Here is a 10041-nt window from a genome sequence, read left to right as displayed (position 1 = left end):
GTACAAATGCAGAAAAAAAATAAGTCTTTAGAAATTTATCTCAAAATATTGAGTTTCCTTTGTACATAGGCAGGGCTATATAAAGGACCTACAAGAGTGTTGAACCGCGTTCAACAACGTAGTATTAAGTATAATGAACTCCAAGCAAATCGTTTAAATATCTTGAATTATAATTGCATTTAAAATAGCTTAAGTATAAATCACATTGAATTCAAATCTAAACGTGAGATAACCGTCAAAATATGGCAACCTTAAAACCCTTTAAGTTTTCACTCAATGGTTCAGGCTACCATTTCTTGTATTCAATACCTTTTGTTACATATTTATAAAATGTCTGATGCACAATCTGCACAGCCATTTTTTATTACTTGGATTAAAGCAGTCAAACCGTTCAGAACAAGAATAAAATTCTATTTGCTCCACCGCTTAAAAAAATCAATTGCCTTTTCTTTTCTAAATATCAATTACAATCACAAGAGTTACCACCGCAAATATTTACACCGCTACAGTCCATTCTCCACGGCCAACTCCCGCGAATGTACATGGTCCTCACGAGCCTCTAAGGAATTGGAAAGTTTTTTAAATTATCCGGATTACGTCCACCGCTTTACTCGAAGATTTCCTGGAGAAGAAGTTCATTAAGACATGGATAAAGGGTATGTAAATTGTTATTAATTTGTGAGCACATAGGGTTTTGTTTCTTGTTGATGTTTGAATTCACACAAAAAAGTGAGTTTGAACTATTGTTACAATTTATAACCACAAATGTCCAAGTCGCTGAAGTCAACTTTCTTTTTGTAAAGATACAAGTTGGCCCGCAAAAAAAATACATCCGCAAATACAATTGAAAGAGCAAACCAAATAATTTCAGTTTGCTTATCCGCTTAAATTACGCAACATATATTGCATCCACTTGTATATAACAAAATACTCTTCATAATTTTATTGCTGCCCAGTGGATCATTTCACAACAGGAGTTGTTCTTGTAGTCTTTTTTTCATTTATTCATCTACGGCTTTTCGCTATTACTGTCTCTTTATCGAGCTCTGAAAACAGACTCAATAGCAGCAGCATCTAATTCCTCTAATTTGCTTTAAAATATTCGCTTCGTCATTACATTACGGATAACAGCACCTTTGCACATAAAAAGAAAAAAGTGAAAGACAATAAACAACAGCCAACAACATATTGGGTTGTTGGAGGAATTGAAACGCATTAATCTTTAATTAGGCAACTGCTCTATCTGTAGGTAAAAAAAACTCATACTCTTAATCATCAAAAATAAAAATTGGTACGGCGACTGTTAGAAGTACCAAACGACATACTCTCTTCCTTTAAGAGCAGCAAACACAAACAGAGTCGCTGAGAACGTAACAGTGTTAAGTACGCCAGACTCATTTTTGGTTGCCATTAACATCAAACGGCGCAGTCGCTGTTAAAGGAGACCGCATACATACATTTCTCTTCTGTCGACTAAACACCATACCCAACAGCGCTGTCGCTAAGTAAGCCTCAGTCATTGCTCTCCATACATTCATCAGATTGGATATCACATTGTTGTTATTCCTTAGCAGAGGAATAAAACTAAACGCATTGATCTCATATCAGTGAGCGCACATGTTATCCCATCAGCTGCAGTAACCACATGCGTACTCATTTTTTACAACAACAATTTCATATTTGTAGTATCATTAAGCTCTTGTAAAGCCAGCAGAATTTCTTCTTGAACCACATGGTCAGTGTGGGTTGCAAAAGAGGTTGAACAATAATTAAAATATTATTTGACAAGTGATAGTCGTTTAGTGTCGGCAAGAAAGAATTTATTTTATTAAATTAGAATTAATAAAGAATGCTGGTACGTCAAACAAAATTTATAAAGCTAATATGGACATAAAGAAAAAACAAATATCATTTAGAACACGAATCAAGCATAAAATAAGCATAACAACAACTCAAAATTTACAACAACCAACCAGATTCCCTATTGCGAAAGAAACGGTGCAAAGTATAGCAAAAAGAAAAGAGGAAAGAGATGACAGTTGGTTAATTTGATGTTTACATTCTCATGCACTATTTATGAAGTATAACAGGTAAGGTAGGAGCATTTGAAGTTACCTTTCATTTACGTTTGACATTAACTTACAGTAACAACGACGTTACTACGTTTATTTATATGCAAACAAATATTATTACCAGTTGTCTGTTAGTAACAACGCTCTACCAACATTAAAGCTCTCTGACATACTTTGCCTTTACCTTTTGAAAACGAATAAAGATTTGGTGCATTATATCTCCACACTAGTTCTAAATATTGATCGATTTGTTACATAGCTGGGTTTGTTTACCTATATAAAAAACCTTAATTTGTAAATCAAGTAAAAACGTCATCTGTATTGCAATATATTGCAAAGCTTCAACAGACAGAATCTCATAAAGTCAACATATTTCTGACTTATAGCGTTGCTCAAGGAATCTAAACAGAAATATTATAACTTAACTTCTTAAAATAGAGGTCAAAAAAGTAAACAACAATCATAATAATTAGCACACTAGCATTGCAAGATACCAAAATATATCACTTAACCCTTCATTCTTGCCATTTTGAAAAATTTGTTTGGGTTAACGTCAATTGAATAAATATTGGAACAGTTTTGGAAAAGCTGTTTTTGATTTAGTTCGAGCGTTGTGCTAGAGTAAGTTCGATAAATCAAAGTTGTCTGCATACAAAAAAAAAAAAAAAAAAAAAAAAAAAAAAAACACATCGCTTCAAACAAGCTTTCAATCCCTTCATTAAATCATTAAACCAGGAGTTATGCAAGAAAAATTATCTAAAATACAATTTGGCTTAAACATTGTTGATTGATTTAAAACGCTTTCCATTTTCAAACAATTAAAAATTTAGGCGAGAATTTATGTGTCTAAACTTATATTGAAATCATACTCGTTCCGGTTTCAAACGAAGAGCGATCACGAAGGAAGAACATATCTAAAAGAAAAATTCTTCTTGTGTGGCTGTATTACTGTTGACCACAAGAGTTACTATTTTTCCAACGCATGCGCAGTTTGACCATTCTCTGAAATTGAACGATTGGGAAATAAAATTAGAAAGATATACGAATATAAACAAGGTAAACTGAAAAATAAGTTTATTTTCCATTCAGAATATTACCAATCATTTTAAATTATCGAGAATTTGTATCTCTATTTACAACTTGATACACAAATTCAGAGCAAAGTCTACATTTGTCCATAAGCAAACTTCTGGGTGCAACTAATATAGTTCGATGTTTCTCTGTAATTTTCTAGAGTTTTCTGAATCGGTGATTTTCTAATAGCAAGGTTGTTACAAGCGAACCATTATTCATTTTTCTCATTGCGTTAAACTTCGACAAAATTTTCACGATATTTGCTTAGACTGTAACTACGGCAAACATCAGTTGACGATTACGAGGTTTAAATCCCTCATTTATTTTCTCAAGCTTAACGTTGCAGATTGTTCAGTTTTAAATATTCAACAAAGAATATTTTTATATCGTTGAAAAATCTTCAATTTATTGAGTAAAATCCTTTTGAGAATTATAGTTGCCAGATTTTTTTGTTTCGAAAATCATTATGACCTCTCCCAATATGGGTAATGCGGGTGACCTCGCTCCTCAGAAATTTATATTTTTCTCAGACCAAGTGGTCACATTCTGTGCTGATTTTGCTCAAATACCCGTTCAGGACCACACTGCCTCTAGCCTTCAGGTTGAACTTGATGACTTAGAAAGACGGTGGCGTCAACTTGTTCAGATATATGAAAATGAAATGACTTCTTCCGATCCCACCGTAACTAAAGATGCTAGAGGGGAAATACATGGTAAATTTACCGAGTGCTGCCGATCTTACAAAGAATGTAAATCCTCAATTCTAGATTTAATTCAAATCGAGAACCAAAAATTCCTGAATTCCGAACCGATATCAAAAGAAGAAAATGTTTCCCACACTGATAGAGTTTTTTCATTGAAACTACCGCCTTGTGACACTGAATTCTTCAGTGGTGGCTACGATAAGTGGCCAAGTTTCAGGGATATGTTTTCCGCCGTTTATATAAACCATACCAAATTGTCACCTGCGCAAAAATTGTTTCACTTGCGGGCAAAAACAAAAGGGGAAGCAAGTATGATTGTAAAAAGATTTTCCTTAACGGATAACAATTTCGAACTGGCATGGAATGCTTTGCGTCAACGCTTTGAAAATAAGCGTATTCTGATCAATCATCAATTGCGAAAAATATTTCAAATTGAACATGTGTCGGTAGAGAAAGAGAAATCCCTAAGAAATCTTCAGTATACAATTAATAATTGTTTATCTGTGCTGCGTACTTATAATATATCCGTGATATCTTGGGATCCAATCTTAGTATATTGGGTCTCATCCAAATTACCTGAAGATACCTTAACCGCATGGGAAAGTTCTCTGTCAAACAATAAAGAAATGCCTTCATGGGACCAATTAGATGAGTTTATCACCAAACGTTTAAATATGATTGAATCGGTTTCTGATATACGAAAACCGCATTCATCCACGTCTCAGAAAGTTTCCGCATACAATACTTCTACGGAAGGTTCTCCGAAAGCATGTAAAGTATGCAAACAAAACCACCCTTTAAGAAATTGTTCAAAATTCCGATCATGACCTCTTTCAGACAAAAGGAAATTTGTGTTCGATAATAAAATTTGTGAAAATTGTCTTTCCTATGGTCATATTGCCAAAAAATGCAAAAGTGAACATCGCTGTCAATCATGTCGGCAATCTCACCACACCTTATTACACCCTGATGAAAGCAACAAGAAGATAATTGTTTCAAATGTCTCCAATCAAAATTGGCAAAAGCCAAAATCAGCCTCCGCTTACCTTGTTGAAACATTTGAAGATGAAAAACCGACCACTTCTGAAGCTGCCTCCTCCGCTTATAATGAAATGTCCTATGTTGAATCCCATTTCTCACAATCTGGAGAAAGAACCGTTTTGCCAACTGCATTAATTGATCTAGAACACCAAGGCTTTTTGTTTACAATTCGGGCATTTATTGATCAAGGGTCACAAGAAACATTCATTTCTAGTCGAATAATAAATCGGTTTGACATTCCGACTAAGAAATCATTCACAAAGATTTCAGGTCTTGGCGGAACTCTTCTTGAAAATTCGTCAAAAAGTTGTCAAGTAACTCTAAAGTCCAGAAAGTCAGACTTTAAGATAGCTACTTCCGCAATTGTTGTTTCGAATCTAAATCATTTAATGCCAGCCTCCCCTACCGTAATATCCGACTTCACAACTTTAAAGAGATTAGAGTTGGCTGATCCCAAATTTTTCAAACCAGCTCCCATCGACATGCTTATTGGTAGTGACATATTGCCGAGCATTATAAAACCAGGATTAAAGAAAAATATTTCTGGAAATCTGTTGGCACAATGTACCGAATTCGGATGGATAGTCAGTGGGAAACCAAATTGCCAGCTTATTGCTTCATTTGCCTCCTGGACGGCCACATATGATCCACTGAGTGAGGAGCTAAGAAAATTCTGGGAAATAGAAAATATTTCCAACGAAAAAACTTTGTCAGCATCTGATATCTGGTGCGAGGAATTTTATAAAAGAACTGTTCAACGAAGATCAGATGGTAGATATGTGGTAAGGTTACCATTCAAACAGGACTTACCATCGGACAAATATCTCGGTTCTTCTAGATCTGCCGCTATGGGTCAATACCTAAGGATAGAGAAGACGCTAGAAAAGAATCCAGATCTAGCAGGAGAATACAATAAAGTACTTTCTGAATATGTTACTTTGGGTCATATGGAGTTAACCACAAAATTTGAGATTTCTGAAAATCTCCATTTTCGTTCATACTACTTGCCACATCATGCTGTCGTAAAGCCCGATAGAACTTCAACGAAAGTAAGAGTCGTATTTAACGCATCTAAAAGAACAGACAACGGGGTTTCACTAAATGACATACTTTATACTGGTCCCACACTACAAAATGAACTCACTAACGTTGTTTTACGCTGGAGATTCTTCAAATATGTTTTCAATGGCGACATACAAAAAATGTACCGCCAAATATTTGTGCATGAGAAAGATCAACAATTTCAACGAATTCTGTTTCGGTCTTCTCCGTTAGAAAAAGTTGAAGACTACTGTTTAAAAACTGTTACTTTTGGGGTAAATTGTGCACCATACCTGGCGATACGAACTTTGCTCCAACTTAGCGATGACAATAAACACTCACATCCAACGGCATCGAACATTCTCAAGAGTCAGATTTACGTGGATGACATACTATCGGGAGCACATTCGTTAACTGAAGCAAAGTCCTATCTGCATGAGGTAATTGACTTGTTAAAATCCGCTGGATTTCCTTTGAAGAAAATTACGTCAAACCATCCTCAAATACTCCTGAATCTTCCCCCGGAGGATCTTCTTAGCGAAGATTTCTTACGATTAGAAGATGTCAGTGAAACAAAAACTTTGGGTATTCAATGGAATGCCAAATATGATTATTTCTTCTATAAGGTGACACATTTCGATTTACCCACTGTTGCCATAACAAAACGTAAAGTTTTGTCAATCGTTGCAAAATTGTTCGATCCTGCTGGTTGGTTAACACCCATAATTGTAGTCGCGAAAGTTTTAATGCAACAACTTTGGATTGATGGGACTAATTGGGATGAAGAAGTAACAACACATTCCTTCGAAAAGTGGAATGCCTTTATTTCCAAATTTGCGGACATCGAGAATATTAAAATTCCTCGTTGGGTACATTTTTCATCCGAGACTGAAATTCAAATTCACGGTTTTTGTGATGCCTCAGAGAAGGCATATTGTGCATGTTTGTATATACGTGTTAAATCCTCAAAAAATATTACTTATACCAATCTTCTTGTTTCCAAGAGCAAAGTAGCTCCATTAAAAACTGTGAGCCTACCGAGGTTAGAATTATGTGGAGCAGCGATGTTATCCAAACTTTTAAAATCTGTTTGTCAAAATTTGGAGCTTTCCTCTCCCGAAATATTCTTGTGGACTGACTCAACAATCACCCTATCGTGGATTAGCAAACCGCCTTTTTACTGGAAGACCTTTGTGGCCAATAAAGTGTCTGAAATTCTCGATAATGTGGGAAATGCAAACTGGAGACATGTTGCATCCGCTGATAATCCTGCGGATCTTGGCACTCGAGGCTGTACAGCTGAAGAACTTCAAGCATGTAGTCTTTGGTGGAATGGACCACATTGGTTAGCAAAGGAACCACAACACTGGCCAAAACCCGCCTCTCTCAAAGAACCAGAACTTGAAAAGAAGGTATTTGCCATGCACGCCCAAGTTGTTGAAGATGATCTCCTAGAAGATTTCTCATCACTCAACCGAGTCCTACGAGTCTTTGCTTATGCATTTCGCTTCATAAATGGGTGTCGCCGAAATAACCCATCTGGATTGCGAAAAAACATTTTACTTGCACATGAAATATCCTTCGTCAAATACTACCTCATACGATTGGCACAAAGGATACATTACCCATGGGAATATCAGGCACTCGTCTCAAACCAACCAATACCAACTAAGAGCAGACTATTAACCTTGAATCCTACTCTAGATGAAAATATGTTACTGAGAGTAAATGGTCGCTTGGCCAATTCTGATGCACGGTACAATGAACGACATCCGATTATCCTCCCGGAAAAGTCAAGATTTTGCAAGTTGCTGATTGAATTCACACACACTTTGCTACTTCATGCTGAACATCAGCTAATGATACGGGCAATTCGACAAGAGTTTTATATAATCCGATTGAAAAGTGCCGTTCGTTCATGCATTCATAATTGTCGAACATGTACCATCTACAAACATCACATTCAAAACCAAATTATGGCCGCCTTACCCCTTGAGCGTTGTACCTTTTCCCTCCCCTTTACCAATACAGGTCTTGATTTTGCCGGTCCTTTCGACCTCAAAACCTCACGCCTTCGAAATGCAAGACTGCACAAAGGCTATGCCGCAATTTTTGTCTGCCTGTCGACACGAGCAATTCATTTAGAAGTCTGCTCCGATTTGTCTGCTGAAGCCTTTTTGGCAACATTCAGTCGATTTGTTGGCCGACGAGGCCTTCCTAAACAAATATTTTCAGACAATGGAACCAACTTTGTTGGTGCCAGTCGTTCGTTAGCTAAAGACTATAAGACTTTTCTACGCTCCGCTGAAGAACATTTAGTCTCAAAATACAACATCCATGGTTTCACTTGGCACTTTATACCGCCTCACGCCCCACATATGGGTGGCTTATGGGAAGCTGCCGTTAAAAGTATGAAAGCCCATTTAAAGAAGGTAGCGGGAAAACTGAAATATACATATGAAGAGTTTTCCACATTACTAATCAGAATTGAGAGTATTCTAAATTCTCGACCATTGTCACCGTTGAATGAAGAGCCTAGCGAGTTAGTACCGCTGACTCCTGGCCACCTACTTAGAGGAGCTCCTCTTATTGCGACTCCTGAACCATCCTCTGATAATTTATCTCTGATGAATCGATGGCAACGATTAAAAACTCTCCAATCACACTTTGCCAAACGCTGGAAGAACGAGTATATAACAAATCTTCAACGTAGATACAAATGGAAACGAACGCAACGAGATCTTGCCCCAGATAATTTCGTCGTCATCAAAGAAGATAATCTTCCCCCGACGGAATGGCGACTTGGACGCGTGGTTAGAGTGTTTGCCGGAAAAGATTCAAGGGTTCGTGTAGCAGAAATTCGCACGCAAAACGGGATCATAGTACGCCCACTTGTAAAATTATGCATTCTCCCCAATTGTTAACTTTTCCCCCTTGCTCACAAATTTAATAACCTTTTACATTTCAGTAACGTTTCTAGCTTGCCCAAATGCCGTATCTGCCACGAGAGGCACTTTATAAAATCATGCCTTACTTTCCAAAATATGAGCGTTACAAAACGTCGACATGAGGCACGTCAAAAAGGTTTTTGCTTCAATTGTCTGTGTACGGCTCATACCCGCGAATGGTGCCCAAGCCGTAAAACTTGCATGGTATGTCATAAGGGTCATCATACCTTGCTACACATCGATGCTAAACCCAACAATCATTCCTCCTCCAAATCGACCCCAAAAAACCGCTCATCATCACGAAGTTGCAGCCTTGAACCTCCAACCGCCAAAAACCAACAAAGTCGTCCAGCGAAACAACAAAACCGTCCATCAGCCCACACATCAAAACGATCTACTTCAACATCAACGCAACGCCGTCACTCCAACGTTAGTGACAGACTAAGTTCTCGAACCAAATCGCATGTGTTTTTACCCACAGTTCTTGCAAAGGTGATTACTGTAGAAGGTTGCGACAAAGTCCGATTGCTGATGAACTCAGGATCAACGCAAACTGCAATTTCAACCAAATTGGTGGAGCGACTTCAGTTACCACTTACACAGAGGGCTGGAAAGACTTTTACTGCCATAAACTTGCAATCTTTCCATGACGAGTCCGTTAAAATACACATCACTGGCGAAGTCCAAAATCCATTGCACATTAGCACCCCGGAATCGACGAAAGATAAAAAGCACCTATCAATATACAACCACCTAACGGATCTGGCAGATCCACATTTCTTTAACCCTATCAATATAGAAATCATGATAGCAAACGATCAAATTCCAAAAATTCTAAGAGCCGGCCTAATTCAAACCACAACCAACATGCCAATTGCCCAAAGTTCAGCCTTCGGTTGGATCATATCCGGAAGCTGCCAAGTTTGAAGTTGCAGTCCAGCAAAAGGGGGCGGTATGTTGAACCGCGTTCAACAACGTAGTATTAAGTATAATGAACTCCAAGCAAATCGTTTAAATATCTTGAATTATAATTGCATTTAAAATAGCTTAAGTATAAATCACATTGAATTCAAATCTAAACGTGAGATAACCGTCAAAATATGGCAACCTTAAAACCCTTTAAGTTTTCACTCAATGGTTCAGGCTACCATTTCTTGTATT

The 10041-nt window shown here is 37.3% G+C and overlaps 1 protein-coding gene across 1 annotated transcript; it reads left to right on the top strand.

Annotated features, from left to right (window-relative positions):
• Positions 1–386: 386 nt before the first annotated feature.
• LOC131803404 (uncharacterized) lies at positions 387–9807 on the top strand. Its single transcript, XM_059124690.1, has 2 exons — positions 387–656; positions 8901–9807. The coding sequence occupies exons 1-2, from the start codon at positions 646–648 to the stop codon at positions 9805–9807; spliced, it is 918 nt and encodes a 305-aa protein (XP_058980673.1). The 5' UTR covers positions 387–645.
• The last annotated feature ends 234 nt before the right edge of the window (positions 9808–10041 follow it).

This window comes from Musca domestica, unplaced genomic scaffold, assembly GCF_030504385.1.
Source record: "Musca domestica strain aabys unplaced genomic scaffold, Musca_domestica.polishedcontigs.V.1.1 3, whole genome shotgun sequence".
NCBI lineage: Eukaryota > Metazoa > Arthropoda > Insecta > Diptera > Muscidae > Musca > Musca domestica.
This window is presented reverse-complemented; position numbering and strand designations above follow the sequence as displayed.